The sequence below is a fragment of the Colletes latitarsis genome, chromosome 10 (assembly GCF_051014445.1).
Source record: "Colletes latitarsis isolate SP2378_abdomen chromosome 10, iyColLati1, whole genome shotgun sequence".
In the NCBI taxonomy this organism is placed as follows: domain Eukaryota; kingdom Metazoa; phylum Arthropoda; class Insecta; order Hymenoptera; family Colletidae; genus Colletes; species Colletes latitarsis.
In genome coordinates, this window is record NC_135143.1 from 14,792,051 (window position 1) to 14,812,598 (window position 20,548).

Genomic DNA, 20,548 nt, shown 5'->3' on the forward strand with positions numbered 1-20,548 from the left:
CGCTTAATTTACAAGAGCAAATCGTCCGGTATTCGAGAAACGCGGAGCGTAACCAACAACTTCCACCTCTCGTTTCTTTGAGTTAAACGATCGATCCGCGATTAATTATTATTTCATTACCCAAAAAGTACGATTTCATTCTTCCCAAGTATCACGGTTAAACGTCTGAAATTCTGCTGGTTCTGCCGCGCCCCTCGCGGCGACACACCCTCAAGGGTTGGAACCAGACTTCCTGCTCTTCGAAACTCTCTCGATCTCCCTTTCCCAGTCTCTTTCTCGCTTGTTTTCCGCAGCTATTCCCGTTCACCGGTTCGCTGCTCCTCGTACGCGTTATTATTACTCGAACGTGCCGCGAGGCTCGCGCATTGCCACCTTACGTAACCCACATAGTCGTCGAGGGGCAAGAAAGAGGTATCCTCCGGTTTCAGGATAGCGACAGGAGTAGCGGAGAGAGGCATCGTCCGCGGGAAAGAGAAATAAAGACCGAAAGGTGAGTCAGGGAGCGGAACGACGATAGAGAGAGGGTAGGGGAAGCTCCTTCTAGTAGAGGACTAAGTAGCTCGGCAAAGATCACGGCGTCGGGCGTGGGAACAAGACTCCTCCTGGCTCTGTGTACGTTCCTCTACACACGGAACGCCGTACAGAACATTACTCGAACTTCCTCGGCGTGGCAATGCTGTTTAACAGTACCTGGAGTGCTTGATCCGACCGGGTCGTGACGCCCGCATCGTTGAAAGCCGCACATCCTCGTCAGCACGCGACCCAGCGCCAGAGACGTCCGAGTTCCAGGCTCTTCGAAACGAATTTCACCGCTCGGGTAGCTCAACCTTCTGGCCAGGCGGTCCTCGAACCAAATTCGGTCGTCCTACCAACTGGGAAATTGTAAAAAGTCAGTTCGAGTAACCAAAGACTCCGAAAACCGGAAGCATAACTATTCGAATCCCCTCCATTGTTAGATTACTGGATGTTATTAAGTTAAAAGCTCGTTTCTCGTCAAACTGTGAGAAACTTTAGAGTATTATCTACGAACAAGACGACGACGCGGTTTTATCCAATTAGGGATCGCGTAGTAGACGAAAACGAGTAGCAGAAGAATGGAAGCTTGTCTGGCCTGAGAAATTGAGTGTTAGAATGCGTTTGGCCTTTGACTAGCGGTGGTTTGACGGTATTCGAGCGTACCATAAATCATAAATCGAAGAGGAACCTTTTCATGGATTAATACCTCGATCATACAATATTATCTTGTTTGTTGTCGATTCTACGAACGATACGACCGCGTCTGATTCGTGTAATAATGTTTTGTATTATGATGCGCGCACGGTCGAATGAGAGATTGAAGATTAAGTGGCATTTACCGAGCACTTTTCTCGTCAGGCAATTTTCTTTCGCCGCGGTGGGGTTTTCGAACTCATAAACATCCAGGATGCTCCAATCAAGCGCAATTCGAGCTATTCGCAATTTTCTACGCGCTAGGCGACCACGGCCACCAGAAATAGAACTTATTATAGTCAATGGGCCCGAGTGTGGTAGCTCGGTCAAGGCTCCGTTTATTTACATCGTGCAAAGGACATCGCGTTCACATCGCGGAGGCGGCCCAGCATTGTTACAATGGCGCCCCGACTCCCTATGGAACAAATTACTTTCACTTAGGCGCGGTGATAATGGGTAGGTGTACCCAGCTCGTGGTGATATATTCTCGATCTGTATGGAAATTTCATCGGAATACCGACTACTCGATAAAAATCTCCGAGCAAACCCAAGTTTGTTACTTTTATCGAGGTAGTACTTGTATGTACCACTGGAAAGTAACGCATCGTTTCTTTTTTATATTGCTCGTAAAAATCTCATGAATACAGATTTCGAAGTCTCAATTCATTAATTATTCATTTTATTTTTGCGCAGTATCGCTTACGTATTTAATTTTATTGGAGGCGTTTTTCTTATTTGCTAATTTTTGCTAAATTAATTCCACGCATTTGTCACAACGGCGTAGCTGCTAAACGAACTGCGAATAATTACTTTCACCACCGATAGAAATCTGTGTGCGCCACCATTTTCGGCATCGCGTAAACACCTCCGCAAAAAGATCTACGTAAGTAGTACTCGCCACTCGTTTCACTTTTGAAACTTCGCTTTCACATAAATCGTAACGATTCACTCGACAGTTTTTACCCGGTGGACATGGACTGGCGTTAAATCACTGTTTACATCACGATTCGTTAATAATTTGTTATCGAAACAGGCATGACTTATCGGGAAGATAATAATTCTTCCTGATTTAATTGTCCCAAGAATTCTAATCAGTTTTTTTTTAATATTCCGGAATTTATGAAAAAAAAAAATAATATCTAGAAGTGGTGACCTTTGATTTTGCTAGCAGACTATTTTCGAGATAAAATATAATTTTTCACGGTGAAAAGAATGTGCGACGCGTTGCGAATGCAGAGGGAAAGTCCCTAGACGAGGCGGAGTCGCTCGACAACGTCAGATTTGGGTAGATCGCGCAGGATCTTCTCGCTGCGCGCGCGTCAGATCCAAGGATCCGCGCTTACCGAGAGGTACACTTCCGTGCAAATGTGTGTCACGAGTTTCCCACGAGATGAACCGGCGAATGGCAACATAGGCGCGGGCATAGACCAATTACTGGCATGACTCTCATTGAGAGTCGCGATTTACGTGCACGATCGATCCGCGCTTGGCAACGCGCTCTCGCGATTAGTCGCGCTGAGACGTTTGAGAAAAACGTCACCAAAACGACAGTAAAATTGACAAACGCGAGTAAAATGAACATTATCGCGTACAAAACTTTTTCGAAGCTCCGATTATCTCGTAATAACCATTATTGTCTAATAATAAAAAGATTTTTGTTTGGGGGGGGGGGGGGGTTAAACAGATATATTTCTATAAGAAAAACGCAGGATTTTCTAGAGCATGAAAGAGAAAAATTAATTTTCACTTGTTACAGAATTTAAAAAGGTTATGGAGAATGCTATAAATAAAGAAAATTGTTGAAGTAGATTATGAAAACTTCCAGCTGGTTGTAAGTTATACATAGATTTAATTGTAGAGCAATTAACACGTTCCACTTTGAACATTATCATTTCAAAGCGTCCTTAATGAAGGATTTGCTTACTTGATAATTTATAATGCATATACTTATTTATTAAAAAGAATAATAAAATTTCAAAAAGCAAGGTAACGATACAGGGACTGGGAAAATGTTGGTTAAGAAATAAATCAACATGATGTATGCTTATCATTGGTGTGATAGTTGAGCATTAATTATGGTCCGGTAAATTAACAACCGAGTAAGCGTGCCTTTGTCATGCTTTCTCGCTCACTTTCACCTGCCAAACGTTTTCTTTCTCGTCTACGACTAATTCAACGATGCGCTTCAGAGAATATCTCAAACTGCATGGTTACATTCACAAAAGTATTGTTCTTCAAACTCCAGTAATTTAAATCTAACTCTATCAGAGTTAAAAACCCATTCTGTCGTTTAAGTTTTCTCCAGACTCCTATTTTTCCAATAATTTCTATAATTATTAGTTTAATTGATAATGAAGTTTCATACAAGTATCCTTAATCTACTCTATTAATCGTTATAACTATTTATTTTTCCATCTTTAACGCTACTCAAGGTTTCATTTCTCGAGATTATATTTGTCGAGGTTGCATTTAATTCGTCCGTATTTATCCAGTTAGTAATTATAGATGTTAGAATTTCCAAGGTTACCTTTATCAAGGTTGTACCCCATTAATAATTTTCTTGGTCCATCATTCGAAACATAGACAATCCCATGACGGCGTACATTCTTAGTCCACTTTGGTTAATGATACCCACATTAAATGAGTGTGCGTTCTGCGAGGGGCTATAAAGAATGCTCCTGAGTGATGCTCACGATGTGAGAGAAATTCTTGTTACTCATAAAATACGTTTCATCGATACTAATACTATCAATTATTAAGCGATATACAATTGCAGCCACTGATAAAACAATCTTTTTAATAAATTTTAATCATCTTTAAAAATTTTCCTTCCGAATTCTTCAGGTCTCACCGACATTCAGTCCCATTCTCCATGCTTTTTCCTTTTCAAACTTCGCGGCTATCGTGCTTCGAAACACACGAAGTATCTCAAATCGTGGATCGATCCTAGCGATTCGCGCCAACCGGTTCCAGAACGCGGTACAATTTCATCCGCCAGTGAACACGTTCGTCGAACGGAGGATAAAAAAATTGGGTTGTAATCTCGAGCCCCCCCGAGGGAATCGTAATTTTTCAGGGCCACGAATTGCGCGAAACGGCCGCGAAAATGTAGCACAAGAGGGTAGCAGCCACAGTTGTAGGAACTGTGGATCGACCTGGGCGCTGTAATCACGGTAATTCGCCGTGTTTACCGGCGTGCTCGTGTGCTACGTTAACGTGGTGTACGAGTCCCGTGCAATTCGTTGGGAATTATGTCATTTACGGAATCGTGTCGGATTGAGAGTTCAAGTGGATCCTTTTTCTCGATGGTGTTCTGAACGCTAGAGCGCTCGGAGCTACCAGAGATCTGCTTCGACGAGCTTGTGGGTCGATAGGATAGCGAATCTTTTGAAAACTAGGATTTTTTTTTAGGCTTTCAGGCTTCAAACTCTTGTAGCTGGAAGATAAATTACGAAGATCGTTGTTTTTTAAACGATGGAAGTATGGAATACAGGAAGCTGAAAATGGGGGTTGGAGTACAGATTCGAGGATCGTTTAACGCCATCAGCAATTTCTTAGGCGTCCAATCTCGTTAAATTATTGAAAAATCCTCGACGTGCTCGGTTCGATCATGTTGGTGCTCTTTTACATCGGATCCCAACGATAAGTTGAACGTTAAACGCTCGCTAGGCGTGTGTAATGCTTATTAACGGTGTTCGCGTTCCCGTGTCGATCATTGGGATCGATAGGGTCGAGGTCGTGAGGCCAGATACGCGTTGATCGATGATGACCCGGGCCTTGATCGTCAAAGCGGCTTCCTTCGTACTCCCAGTTGATCGATGATCCGATTTGGGATCGATTCACGATCCTTCGCGGCATCTGTTTGCTACCGTGCGGCATCCTTGGACTGACCCAGTTTCAATTTCTATTAATTACGGCCGATTAATGGCGCTAGTGAAACGAAAGTAAGAAAAATGGAATGGCAATTGCGAATTCTGAAACGATTACGTCGTTAACCTATTAGAATTGGAGAGATAAATTTTGTTAAAAAATCATTCTACTGTTCAAATAAACTAACGTGCGGTTATTTCAAGTACCATCTAGTTTAATAAGATAATATGTTATTTTCACGATCATTTTTCTAATATTTTACTTCAAAATAGAGTGATTAAAATTTAATTGTACACTTTCAAAATTTATTGCTCGGTAACTAGGTTATCGCATTTATTATGCACCAAACAGTAGAGTTATCCTGATATTTCGCAACTGTATATCCTTCACAAATTAGTCTTAACTGTTTGTATGTAACCCAGTTACCGAGTTATGAATACCTGAAAGTGATACATTATCTTTTAATCGCCTTCTGTATTATATGATGAAGTCGATCGCAAAATACACTTTATAAATTGCAATATTATGGGCACTACTGAACTTTATCGATATTAAATCACTTGTTGGCGAAGTAAAAAATTTACAATGGACAGAAACAGTCCCCAATTTATAATTATAGCATCATTCTTCACGCCACTAAAAGTGTAAAGAAATAAATAAACTTGTCTGAGAACGATGGTCGCATCAACACGTACTAACCTTTGCTGAAACTCGTTGGAACGAGTCAATTTACAATCAGCGGCAGTTGACGCGCGTTTTCGAGCGGAACGGATGATTTCATGGCGCGAATCGTCTCAAGAGACGAGTCCTGGACTAAATCGATGAAGATCCCGACGATCTACGCAGAGGCGTATTTCCACGACGCGGTTTCCTAGACACCAGACCATAATGCTGCGATTCACCGTGGGAATCTCTCGACCAGTACCGTTGTACTACGTCGGTCTCGTTCGTTGTCCCATCAAACAAACTGTGAATCCATTTAACCCTAGCGATTGTCGCTTCGACTAACAGCAACAAGGGTGGTCATCGTCCGGGCGCCATTTTCTAGTCACGCGTGTGCGAAGAAAAACGACTCTGCTAGGACGATGATTTTCTTACGAGAGATATTACAGAGATGACGTTCCTTTGCAAGTTCTAGTTCTTTTAAAACCACGTTTTTCGTCTACTTTTAACCGTTAGAAATTGAAAGTAGTTAAAATAAGATTCGTAAACTTTAATTCGTAGCTGTAATAAAGTTAAAAAAAACTAATTGCCATTGAAATCTTCCATGTTTGATACTATCGTAGTTTGGATACTTGCATTGTGTGTAATGTAATACTACTAACAATGCCACAGTGGAATACTATCGCAGTTATTCCAGTGGGGCATTCAACTGGTGAGCTCAAAGAGTAAATCACTAAACAATCCAGCGGTTATGATATATGCGCATCGTTTATATCTCTCGACATACGTGTGCATGGTTCGTGTTAGTTTTTTACTCGATTATACTATCTGTTGCGTATTCCTTTTCGACAAGCATTCGAAGGATTTTACGCGAAGACACATAGCATTTGAAGAAACTTTGTTCGGATTAATTTAATTTAAAAAGTCACGGAAAAAAATCGATACTACAGTTAGGAATTTAATACGAACAATCATCGCATAGATAACGTTGATCGATCGAATGCATAATTAAAATTAACGGTAAACCATTGTTTAACGCGATAAGAATCCATAGGGATCTGTGAAATTAAGACTCGTGAGATCGCGCAAATCGGTAAAACAATAGACTATTTATTAGCCGGAAGTATAGTATCCGGATCTACGTTTTTAATCAAAAATACGGTCGCGAGAATGAATTTGGTGGAAAATTGTTATCCCGAAAAAGTTATTAACAAAGTGATTTTTGCATATATTACAAAATGGCCGATCGCAGAGGGTTAGTATTTAATTGTAAACAGGTCGACGCTCGAGCGTAGGCATTGAACTCTCCGATTAGATTCTGCGATCTTTCTTAGACTAGCGACGCCATAACAACACCTGGCGCGCAAAGAAATGGAAACCATGCTGTACGAAGCGGGAAGGAAACCGTTTCCCATCGACTTGACCGATATATTCGATCCCACGAAACCGATGCCACTCGGTTCCACGTTGAAGAAGCTGAAAAAACGGAAGAGTGGTTCGACGCGGTCCGAAGAATGCACGCGATCGTTCCTCTCTCGCGGTTATTACAATCCTTTGTCGATAATTCCGATCGAATCCTGGAAAACATCCGCTCGTTTACTGCGTCACGAGACTACTCTCTCTCTCGAGTGACTGGTAACGGTATGTTCGCGCGGGAAAAAAACGAAAAACGGTCGGTCAGGGTGACGGATAAATTAAAAATTACAATCGCGACCGACTGGTTCGTAATACGCGCCTTAGCCGGACCGTGAGAAACCAATCGTCCGCGTATATTTTTGCCAGCGATCCATAGATCGTGACTAGCTTGGCGGATCGCGACTAGCGAGAGCCCACGGTTTCGGTTCGTTAGCGGATTAATCGATCGAATGAAAATGCTGGCCTGCAACTTCTTACCGCGATTGAATTTTTCTATATTCCTCGATGACCAGTTCAGAGGGATCGATAGATCGTCGGAACGGCTGAAACGGCCCGAAAGAACTGTTATCGAGCGCGATTTTTTAACGAACCTTCGTGTTTGCGAGCGACGAGGAAATTATTGGGTATCTTTGATCTCCAAGTTTGCAATTACATTAATGATTATATCTAATTGTTAATAAGCCTGGAGTCCCGGTCGAGAGGCTCATAAAATATCAAACTTTATATGGTTCGACTAGTTTTATTTATCGAGTGAGAAATTCTTTCAAGGAACTACTCGAACAATGTCTCAAATCCAAAATGGAGTCCAGTCATTCCTTTATACGGTGTAGTCGTAGGAAGGAATTCTTTTTTAGCGTCGTTTAAAATAGCAGAAACGATTGTCGGTTATTCCTGGCGGCCGGGAAAATTTGTATGGTCGCAGTGCTGCCAATCGTCGGTCGTAGGAAACGCACGAAGCCCGCAGAAGTCGAGCAGAGCCTCGCCTCGAGTTACTTCCGGTTGCCGGTCATTGTTACCGGCGGTTTTCGGCGCGCATCCGTTCGCGGAGAAAGCGTATCGCCTCGGGACGGTGCGCGCCTTCTGTTGCGGCCGCTTCCGCCGCAAAACGTGCGGTTTCCGGTGCGTAGCGCACGTACGATATCGACTGCGATACTACCTCCGTCCGCGTATCGATAGTCAGTCGGAACTGGACTGTCGCTCGTGCAGGTCGTGGTGTACCTACCATCCTGTGTTTTTTATACTTTCATCGTCCTTTGATAGTTTTTTTTTTCATTCACTATCCGTACGGATCTGTTTTTATTATTATCTCCCAAATTTTATCTAAAGATTTTACAGTACTTGTTTGATAGTTATCTTGGTCAGATGGACAGGATCGAGTGATTATAAGTGTTATTGATATATTAGATTGGCATTTTTTTGTATAGTTGAAAGTGAAACTGTGATAATTGTGCATAACGAAATTTTAAATTTTTTGAAGTTTTAGATTCGTTTGAGACTTAAAGTGATACCACGAATTATTCGTTTTATTGTGATTTAGTTGGAATTTTTTATTTTAATTTTTGACAAGTCGCATTAGTGCAAAGTTTATTTAAATGGTGAATCGAAAAACAAGTACCAAGCCCCTATACTATGTTAAGATTCTTCTAAATAATTAAAGAAACAGCGCCTGGTATATACTACATAAATTAAAGAATATAATTCTGCTCCAGAAAAAAAATTCTCATTATGGTGTTGTTATATTTGTTCAACATACTCAACGACCATGTCTTCCATCAATTTACACGGCTTTAGCATTTGAAATTTGCAATTAGTGTCAGCGCAAACGAAGCAGATAGAACATTATCTCGAAAACTCGTATAAAATACTGGCTGTGCCGATTAGCTCTTATCAACTTCCTGAGTCTCCCACATTAAACCCAACGTGTTAATCTGATTACTCGAGTTAAAATATCGAAAAGTGTTATCTAAGTGCCATATTACTTTATGAAACCAAAATTGTTCAATAAAATCTCCATCTTACAACAATAAAAAATTGATATTTATTGATATAAAGGAACCAAAAAATTCGGTGCAAAAAATACCGAATACGCAAGCTAGCAAAGGACGATATCCCGAATTCCCTGAAAATCGAAGTTCAATGTCTGATCCAATAGCCATTCGAGCAACAAGGACCAACTATTTCGCGGATTCATACGAATCCTCGGGCATCTTCGCACCTCCGGTCACGGTCCAGGCATATCCTGAATGCACCCTGGGAATATCCTGTCGGTATCCTCGCATTCCGTATCAGCGAGTCGGAGTTATGAAATACCGAAGTGGAAACGCTCGACCTGCTTCGAGAGGTGGTTTTGCATTTCAGTTTCTCGATCGAATTCCACCTTTCCTCTTTCTCCGCCCGCCACGATCGCCATCGTCGTCCCTTCTCTTTCCGCGCTTTTGTTTCGCGCGAAGCGACTGCAGGAATTTCCCGACGGCGCGAGCACTTTCTTTCCACGAGTTCCCGTCCCGAAGAACTGAAAGAATCGAATTTTTTGTTTCAAACTGCGTGCAATTCCTTCCTTCGCAGCTTCTTACGAAATCTCGTTTCGTTGGGAAATTGCGTGACTCCCGTGGCCCCTTCGCTTCCGGTTGCTGAAATTACTTGATCGTATGGATTAAATAGCCGGAAACTTAACGATCTTAGCACAGTGCTATTTATTTTTGGTCAAAATTTCTTTCGGCTATTCTCTTTGTATTGTTTATAGTCAGTGAATTAATAAGTTTTTTTCGTTTCTGTTACAGCACCAAGATCGTCCAGTGCGGGTACCAACAATCTGCCACCGCTGACGTTCCATCAGGTTCATGGTGACAATATCACGCTCTGCAATGGCGGGACCATCGCCAGAAGACACGAAAGCTTCTGCAAGGGCATCACGTTCAGCGCGAGGCCTGTACGCGTTGGCGAAAAGGTAAACGTTCGAAAAGATAATTGATTAAAATATGGCAGAATGCTTTCCTTAAATCAGAAATTATAGTATAGCTTTAAGCTGTTATGTAACACGGTGATTATGATATATTCGAGAGGGCAAGTACACGATAAAACGAAGTAGCAAAGTGCAGGTTGTAGTTCCGTGTCGTTGGAAATTCTCGAGATAATCAATCCGAGTCGCTAGCCGTGGATTTTCCTTCTCGGATGGAGAGAGAAAAAAGCGGCCATTTTTCCTCGTTCTCGTCGCCACTCGCCCAGCAAATCGTATACGCCAGAGCGACGCTTAATTGTGAGAATCAGGTGACTTTTGTTCCACTCGACGAAGCCGTCGTTTGCATTCCCTGTCTATTAAACCGTGGCCGACCGCGGTGAGTCTGAACGACCCTGAAGAGGCCAGCTATTTCACGTGGGCCGATAGTTTAGCGTTCGCTCGTCGTTCGTCTAGCAACGACAGTCCATATCCAACTTATTCGTCCTGGTTAACGACGACGAGAAACATCCACAAAGTGTTCTGCATCGAATTTTCCAAAACTCTAACGTAGAATCCCTATTAGTACACATTTACACATTTGAGTGACAGAACTTTTCACTGAAGACTTAACAGAAAAATAAGTACAACAAGAACGCCCATTGCATACATGCGAACTATTAGAGTACAGTTAAAATTTTTCCAAGACCCACATCACTTGCATTCTCTGGTCCAAACGAATCTTCTCGTTTGAACATCAATTTGATAAGTATTAATGAATTAGTAGATTGGTTCCATCGCTAAATAGACCCGAGACACAGCGTAGCAACGTGTCTACAAAGTTGCGTGCGATCTGCGCTCTCCTTTTATCCTTCGTAGCTCCTCTCCTTCCTTCAAAGAGGAGATTGGCAGAGAGCGTGGGCGAGGCATTCGAAGGTTCTCTTCGTTGAATTTCACTAAACGCCTTGGAATTGGAATCCCCGCGTCGTTCGATCGGGAACGATCCACGGTAATTCAATGTCTTTCGCGAACCCGAGGAAACACAGTGGGCGTTAATTGGTCGATCAGCGTTCGTGTGCTTGTTTGGACACGATGATAATTGGTCCCTTCTGAGAATTAGCGTTCCGCGTGTCGGACTATGCGAGTCGAGGGATCGGTTCCGAAGCCATCTTAATCCCCTAAAACTGATACAACTTCAGTAAATAGAGTGTAAATAATTTCTAATAATGTTCACTTGAGGTACGATCTCCACAAAAATCGAGACGTCTGACTCAACACGGCTCGAAATCCCCTCCGAGATTTTTCTTTCTTCCTACACTACATAAATGGCAACAATCTAAAATATTCGCGTAGGATGTTACCTTTAGGATATCTTTCTCTCAAAAGTCTCATCTCTTCCGTTTTACATTAAAATAAAATTTTCCAAATTTGTTTAATGCGTTCTCGTATTCATTCTGCACGATGTATGTTGTAAAAGCAATTGCTCGTAAATGTCAATATTTGCTCCAGCGCTTCACACTGGGCAACAATAAGAATACTGTTAGTTCTTGTGGAAACCATTGTTTCGAAATTGAAAAGGCCTTTCCTTTCTCTCTGCTGCCTCCGGAGTCTCATTTTTCCTTGGGAACGTTTTTAAATCGGCCGTCGATGCACTGTTGTTTCCACGTCAGACATCGACTGTCGTAAACTGTAAAAGCAGCCCATTGACGAGACAATACGATCGTTTGAAGACTCCGTTCTAGGAAAGAGAACATCGTTCGGGCTCGATATTTCGTAACTATCCCCCACCGTTGACTATCGCCCTTGTGATTTTCGTCACGTTCAGCCTCGTGACATAACGTGGCCGAGAACTCGATGGCAAAAAAGTGAGTCTTTTCTTCTTCGATGAAATTCGCGATGCCACGCTACGATTAAAAATTATTATCGAACCGCAAATCCCTCCAAGACACGACTTCCGGGTAAATGGTCACCGTGAACGGAATCGACAGCAATTTATCGAAATTATAATTATGATAGTCGCTTCCAGCCTCGTTAACAGCCACAGAAACAAGCGTGTGTGCTGATTAACGTTCTATTAGCAGCACGAAGGATCTGTCCAATTATTCACGGATACGCGACGAAAGGTTGAAACGGGCTTCCCCCAGTTCCCTTTTGAGGAATATTGAGATTGATTTAATTCCACGTCGTCGACGCGGAATCGACACCCACAGGTCGGGTTTAAATTATGCGACACTACGATCAATATTCGCGTGACACCGGTGTCTCGTCGCTGGTGTCGCGAACGTTCGAAAATTTATTGTCCATTGAATATACTCTTCTTCGAGTCGAAGCTGGACCTTCGACTTTCAGCGAACGGCTGCATTGTACTTTAATTTCGTTCGTTGAGTTTTCTCGATTGGAAACTGTAGTGTGGTCACAGGAATGATCAATTTTATCCTGTCAAGGACTTCTTAGTTACATCCTCCAAGACTTACGAAACTCACAAGTATTTTTTCTTATACCAAAGGAAATTACCATAATTAATATCCTACAAGCATCGCACGAACCGAGTTTATAGAAAATGATTTACGCTTTGTGTGATAGGAATTCTGGGAATATAAGGTCAGCGCGTTTGAGTGGCTCTGACCCCTATTAGAAAGATTTCTAGGCCACGGGTATCCTTACAAGGAACACCGACTTTGATACATCGTCTTTCAATACTATGCCAGAAACTTTTAAAGAATTTCCTGTATTTCACCGAATCCTTCTTCTGACCCAATCTTCATGTAACCCTGAGCATTCTTGAAGATTGGCCCATTCGTCAGAATTATTCTAGAAATGTTGGTTCAAAAATGAGAGAGATAATTAAATACACGAGTTTGATACAATTGTTTTTTATTGGAAATTTTTGTCCCCGCACGACTTAGCTGTAATAACTAACGATCTATCATTTTCCATTGCAGGTGTGCGTGAAGTTCCTCGAGATCTCAGACAACTGGAGCGGCGTGATACGGTTCGGTTTCACGAGCAACGATCCGACCAATCTGAGAAATGGTCTGCCCAGGTACGCCTGTCCAGACCTGACAAATAAACCTGGCTACTGGGCGAAGGCCCTAGCCGAGAGGCTGGCTGACAGGGACGCGGTGCTGTTCTACTACGTGACGTCGGCCGGCGATGTGCACTTTGGCGTAAACGGCGAAGAAAAGGGCCTGTTCTTCAGCGGCGTAGAAACGCGCGGCCCATTGTGGACGATCATCGATGTGTACGGCAACAGTACCGCCATCGAGTTCGTCGATCCCAACAGACAACACTTTAACAACATCAGGAGAGGCGCCGAACACAGCAACGAGGACAATGCGCAGCACAGTAGGCACTCGGCTATGGACGATGCCTGCAACACTGGCAGAGACCTCGAAAGGATCATCCTTCCGTCCATGCAGAGCATGTCGATCCATCACGAGCCCGATGTCGAGCTGCCTGGACTCAGGTTTCAACCGGCCGGCGTCATCTTCACACCGTTACCTTTCCACCCGTGAGTTCCACCATGATATTCTGTAATCTACAACGCGAGCTGATCGAGCTCCAAGTATCCCTTAATTTCAAAAGTCAAACGTATCCTTTCGAATTTACCCAATTTCCAAATAATCGTAACCGTACGCCTGGAAGATCCAGAAAATTGAATATGCTGCACGTTTAGGCCTGTCTATCGGCGCTGTTTGTTGCCTAACTCGCGTTGATGTACCATACGCGCTAATTCCGTGTGACATTAATAGGACTGAATACTAATTAAGCTTTCCCATGGGAATCTATTAGGAATTAAAGTCATGTACACTTTAATTGGCTAGTTGTGTCGTGCAAAGAGCCGTTTTCTAAACCTTATTAGTTACTCAAAAGGAGTTAGATACCGCTATGAAGCACCAATTTTTCAATAGAATCAAGAGCCTCCTCAGCTGTCCATGAAATTCTTCATTCAAATCGACGTTTCGTGTTTCCAAACGCCGGTGGTACCGGCATCGAACAGTCCGCTAATCGTTTTCTCGTTTCTCTTCCCTAGAACTCGAGGCAGGAACATCCGCTTCAGCAACCAGCAGTGCGTGGCGACGCGCACCGACACGGAATTCTGTCACGGCTACGCGTTTACGGGTCGGCCGTTGCTGTTGGGCGAGCGACTGGTGGTGCAGATCCTCGCCACAGAACCGATATACGTTGGTGCCCTGGCGCTGGGTCTGACTTCCTGCGACCCCGCGCGCCTCACCGCCGGAGACCTGCCAGACGACAGCGATCTTCTGTTGGATCGTCCGGAGTACTGGGTGGTCTCTAAGGACGTGGCCTCTAGCCCTCAACATGGCGACGAGATAGCATTTACGGTGACTCACTTCGGAGAGGTCCAAATGAGCAAGAATGGCGGTCCACCGAACGTGGTGATGCACATCGACCAGAGTCTGCAGCTTTGGGCGTTCGTCGATGTGTACGGCAGTACTCAGCGTGTCAGAATGCTGGCCAGCAGGCCCACGTCGCCCCCGCGACAACGGCAAAGCAACTCTTCTCCGGCCATTATTGTTCAGCAGCAGCAACAACAGCAACAATACTCGAATCACAGTAACGCGGCCACCGAGCTCTCTAGATTCTCTGAAATGGTTCAGTTCAAGCCTGCCGTAGGCGGCAGTACGGTTCTCGTGGTGAATCTGCCGCCTCAAACCAGCTGCCCCACGCCGCCTTCGTCCACGCCTCAGCCTACTTACGCATCCGCGGGACACAGAAACCCTCATCTGCACCTACCACCTAGCGCACTAGCGTCCACGTCGCATCCAGGATCTTCCAGACAGACCTCGACACCGTTGACCGGCACCATGGCTAGCACAGGTTCGTCCACTTACGTGGAACCAGTCAACTATCAGAGTTTAGAGGGGACCCTCACGTCCCAGGCGTCGTCGCACTTGCAACGGTGGAGCGAGGGCCTCCAGTCTACGCCCGGTCAGCCCAGCGAGTGCTCGATCTGCTACGAGAGGAGCATCGATAGCGTCCTGTACATGTGCGGACACATGTGTATGTGTTATGCATGCGCCACCCAGCAGTGGTGCGGCAAGGGTGGTGGACTCTGCCCGCTCTGCAGGGCGCCCATCAGAGACGTGATTCGTATTTACAGATCCTGAACAGCGGTACAGGGTCTGCGCGGAAGGAACAGTTCCAAGGGCTGATGTCTCCTGATTCGTTAAACTCGTCTCCTCTACGAATAGGCAAAACACCCGTGCTTAGCTCGTGCATCACTGTCACGGCGTGGTACGGGCAATCGGCCGGTCTGTTTTCATCACTAGTTGTTCTCGTCTGCGACGAAAAATGTGCTCAGGACGTTGGATATCTTCACGATCGTTGTTCATCGAAGCGTTGGACAGACGGTGGTCGGGAGAGAAAACGAAATTGATTCGTGTTGCCTGGGTGCTCGGGACTCTTGTCAATTAAGACGTCGATAGGGACAAAAGAGTTGGAAATGTTTTCGCGGTGCAGACCGCCATCGTCGCCGATGCTAACGCAAGACGAGAACACGAGGCGCATTCCTGTGGACTCAGGGGGGTTGTCGATCAGCGAATCGATGTCCCAGGTCGGTGAGATTCGCAGTGTCGCTGGGAAAAATGCTTCGTCTTCGAGCGAGTGACTACAGTGAGCTTTCGAGAACAGGAGGGACTAGAGAATGAGTGAGTGTATGTGTGAGAGAGGAAGTGATAGAGCGTGATTGAGAGTGAAAAAAAGAGAAAGAGTAAAAGGCTCTTTCAAACTATCGACTTTTCCCCGCACGAGAATCAGTTCGAGGACCAGCTTTTCACGGAAAATAGCTTATTCCGGTCGTCCGTTTCTGGATTGTAGGACAATGCTTTTTAACACCCCCGCCAGGTCTCCATGAACGCTCGCGCGACGAAGGTACGATAGTTAGAAAAAGTCCTAAAGCATTGGTCTTAGATATTTTCACAATCAACATTATATATATTATTGCTACCATCGCCAACTACTGTTAACGTTACTATTATTACACTCACCGCTGCTACTATTCTCAGCCTTTAGTTTTTATTATTTTTATCATTATAATTATTCTTAGTAATATTATTATCACGATTCAACATCATAGTGGTCGTGTTACATTATTATTCTTATAGACGTTGCTATGGCGGAGTACGATTGCCATCGTCTCGACGTGCCTTCTGAACGTAGGTCGAGACCGATCGTTTTGGTTTCTTATTTAATACAACCCGTGTGATTACGTAGTACGAATCTTTGTAAGCCCAGGCCGTAGTTGTTTAGATTCTTCAATTTTTCGCTTTCCTCGGTTCTTCTTTCTTCTTGCTCGTGTCCTTCCTTCCGCGTTGCTCTTGCAACGCCAAACGCGTGTCACCCGGCCGATCTTCTAGACGCGCGTTCCTTCTCGTTTGTTACTTTCGACAATAACGCTTGGATAAAACGTTAAATAGCGTGTAAGCCGAGCGAAAGCGCAGAGCCGCAGCGACTCATTAGCCGTGTATGTATAATGATTACAATAATTGTACGTATTACCAAAGAAAAGCGCGCGACGTTCTCCTCCCGCTCTGCGTATGTTTCAAACGAGCTCACGCACCTCTCCACGCAGCCAGCCTTAAAGGACGATACGTTTTTTGATACGTTTAGACTTAGCATGTTAACCGTTTCTACCGAGTTCGAACAACCAAGAGAATTGAGACATCGTCCACGGGCAGTCGCGACGCGCGCGCACGTCAAACCAGATGTACCTAGCTAGCAAGTTGTCATACCCAAGCGTAACGCTTGTTTTACAACATATTGTGATAATATTTCAAACACTGAAATGATATTTCGTTTTAGGTGTAGCCAAGCAACAAGTTAGGAGATATAAAACGTTAAATTTTTAAGACACTTGACAGGTAAACGCGTGTTTCTTTGGTACGAAGTTTACATCCCATTCAAACACAGATTTTATTCATTACATATATTCCACAAGTTGCGTTAAAATTCTCAGGAATGAAATTTTTAAAAGTATACACCTCTAAATTATTAGCTATTTACACCCAGTACCATGTCAAAAGCGAATGTCACGTTTGGGCGTGTCATCTTGTACAACTAATTTCCTTCGAAACAGACTCGTTCGTCCCGGAAGCGGCCCAACGAGATGCTGCGCGTATAGCAAGCAAGACTAGTTGGATTCCTAACCGTATCGATGACAAGAGTACAAGCAAAGTTACTATGTTAGGTTGCGTAGCGTTCTAAGGGATAGCGACAGAGTTTTAGAGGCTTTTATCAGTGTTAACGACTAAAAAGAAATTATTTGAGGGGCTCGGTAGCCAAACAGCACTAGTCTGTCCGATCTTGCCAAGCTCGACTTGATCCGACACCACTTGGCTGCCGAAACTCCTCATTTGTTATGGACTAAAACGATTTATAGAACCTCCTGGGCATCTCGCGCGGCCGCTTCACCGATGTCTCTTAGTTTTAACGCGCGATTCGCACCGTGATCTGCCCCCGACGAGTCGTCACTGCCCCGTTGTAACATGAACAATCGAGACGACGGGCTGCGTAATGACAATGGCGCCTCTCGTCGCGCGGCCCGTTGACTACGAGGATCCTCTCTATGTAAGATCACTTTATTTTCGTACAGCAGCGAGACGCGCCAAGGGCGGCGACGTTTTTTATCCCCTTCACCCGGCCCTCGAACGCATCGCAGACCCTGCGACCTAGCGGACGAGAGACGAGCGTCCTCGAGGCCGTGCCTTATAAACATTTAACGACGCGTCTTGTCGTGCAACGTTGCTCACCGAGCTTTCTTATCGATCTACGGAGGTCACCCTGGCCAGAACTCTCCTCGTGTCAGTTCTGACGGTCCCTAATGCTACGCCTCCACTCCGTCGTGCCTCGTCAGAAGGCGTTTCGCGTGTTCATGCGAATGCAAACGGGTGAACGAGCAACTGTGATTCAGGTAGTCGTTCGAAACGACGCATTGTTAGGGCCAATCTGTCTGGTCAACGACCTAGTTATAACCAGCTGTGGATAGCAAATACTGTAATTTGTAATACGTCTGCTCGACGATACGTTTGTATGAAGTCTGGATGATGCTGGAGTTGAAATTAGAATTGGGACTATTCGTCGAATTGTTGTGTCCGTGGCGAATGTAATTCGAATGCTATTCAGATAATCGACTCTTCGATTCTATAAGAACAGTTAGCGAATCGATTCGGTTATCTGGATATTTGTCAAATTCTTTAGGTTCATTTTTGTTTAAATAATATTAATGAAGGTATAAAATACTCAAATGTTAAGTTATGTGAATAGCCCCAACTCTAGTTGAGAGTAGGTTGAGTTTCTAAGACTCTAAGGCCCTTGTCAGTCCATTGTCAGTTCCACGACACTTGGATAATGTTCAAAGGTAGATAAATTTCGTAATAAAAAGATCTTGGTCTTTAAACTGCAACAATATCAATTATTTATTTTTTATATATGAACCTAATAAGAAAACTTTCGTTAAATTTTAAATTATGGTTTATGGATAATATGAAACACATAAGTAAATGTGTACAGAATATGTTTCTTAGATTAATATAATAATGCTAATATTTCATTTTGCATAAATGCATATATGTAGTCTGGATACATTTAAGCTTATAGTTTTCATATCTGCATATGCCATACAATCCAATAATTAGGTTTTTTGTATTTATGTGTAAGAGAAGTCTTTTACATCAGAGCATGTACAAAGTCCATAGGAATATTTGCTAAGATTGCAACGAATTAGTTTCATCAAACTTTTTCTCAAGGCTCGAGTTTTTGCTGAATAACAAAACGATAGAAACCTGCAAGTGGTTTAAGAAACGCATCTCAAACTACTCTTGCGTCTAAACAGCGTCATTGCTTGATCAGAGTAGCTCGTGCCCCGTTTCCGGCGACATGGTTCCAAATACATCCGGCGCGAAAAAACTAGCGAATTCGTCGAGCACGTCTTCTCCAGTGAACGAGTTGTCCGTAGAAACAAGTTCTTCATCGGATGAGGTAATGCTCGCAAGACATTACTGGAAAGAGCGAGATGTAGAGAGAATGAATGAGAGAGAGAGAAAGAGAGAAAAATTAGAATGTTATTAAATCCCTCGAAAGAACGAGATCGTCGAGTCTGAAGATTGGGATCGCGGTGTTCCTAATCGTATCCGGAGACGCGAGAGCGAAGCGACAAAGAGAGAAAGAGAGAGAGAGAGAAAGAGAAAAAAGGATGGTCCTTCTTGAATAACGGATGCGCAATAAAGCAGTAGTAAAATCTCTAGTCCAGCGAGCGGCAAGCTTTAACTCGCCTGCCAATCCAAAAAAGAAATGATGAGATGAGGAAGCGTGTTGATTTTATGAAAGAAAGAAAGAGAGAGAGAGAGAGAGAGAGAGAGAGAGAGAGAGAGAGAGAGAGAGAGAGAAGTAGAAGAAAAGAAATTGTATAAAAAAAAGACAAAGTTTTAATGAAAGAATAATTTGAAAATTATCGCGCGTGTCGAGGCACGTGCATGGAGAATCTCTTTATTAGATACGCTATTTACGATAGAACTTATTATAATCGCGTTCGGCGTCGATGAGAGGTGTCAAAGCGAAATTCTTGATTAATTTGCAAATAAAAATAAAGAAAAAAAAATAGATATAAAAGATTCAAATTCAGATTCAGGTTGAGGAAATAGAAGAAACGTTTTTATACAAAAGAAGAGATATGAACGCAGCCTGAAAACGTTAGGACACGTTGGATCACCTTGAAAAGGTATCCTAACGATATACAGACGCCCTCGTTGATGTCAACCGGATGTCGTTGTCGTCGTCGTGTCAGCATTACCATGCATCGATGTGTACCGATTGATTAATGTTTTTATGTTCGTCACTATCGCTGTTCTTCTACCACGTCCCCGATCCTTTTTACGTGACTGTTTCTATTCGTAAAAGTTGATCAGCGAACGTTCGCAGAGTCCAAGATTTCGTTTTTTTTTTTTTTTTTTTTTTTTTTTATTGTCACGCGAGGACACTCTAACTCCTAGGCCTTTATGAGTTTCTCTTTTTGTTTTACGTTCTTTTTGTTTCTTTGTATCGTTCGGCGTGATACGCACAAAAAAGAAAACACTTCGAACGTGCGCCATTCGAACGAAAAGGATAACGAGGTATGCGCGCGTCATTATATCATCGAATTGAGTGTGTGCTATACGTTACGTCGCGGTAAAAAAAAAAAAAATATGATACGTCACCTTGTCCTCGAACCTATCCCCCAAGATGTGAAAGAAGTCTATGTGCGATAAGAGTTCTCTCCGTGAACTTAACTGTAAAGATGCCGATACAAATTTATACATATGTAATATAATTCGTGCGGCCGTGTGCTGTTCTACACAATAAAAAGCCTGTAATATCTATGGATATCGTACCGTGTTGTACCTTGATTTTTCCCCTGAAAATGCAGTAACCGTTAAGTCATTCAATGCAATGAAAGAT

General features: G+C 43.5%; 1 protein-coding gene across 4 annotated transcripts in view; it reads left to right on the forward strand.

The window, feature by feature from the left end:
- Positions 1-20,473, forward strand: part of Neur (E3 ubiquitin-protein ligase neur) — an 87,361-nt gene extending 66,888 nt beyond the window's left edge. For 3 of the 4 annotated variants that reach the window (XM_076773823.1, XM_076773821.1, XM_076773824.1), the window contains exons 2-4: positions 9,939-10,105; positions 13,036-13,604; positions 14,127-20,473. In XM_076773823.1, the coding sequence (XP_076629938.1) occupies positions 9,939-10,105; positions 13,036-13,604; positions 14,127-15,225 (1,835 nt within the window). In that variant the 3' untranslated portion in view covers positions 15,226-20,473. Of the gene's footprint in view, positions 1-8,927; positions 9,500-9,938; positions 10,106-13,035; positions 13,605-14,126 lie in introns of those variants that run through there. The other variant, XM_076773822.1, reaches the window with a different exon arrangement.
- Positions 20,474-20,548: the final 75 nt, after the last annotated feature.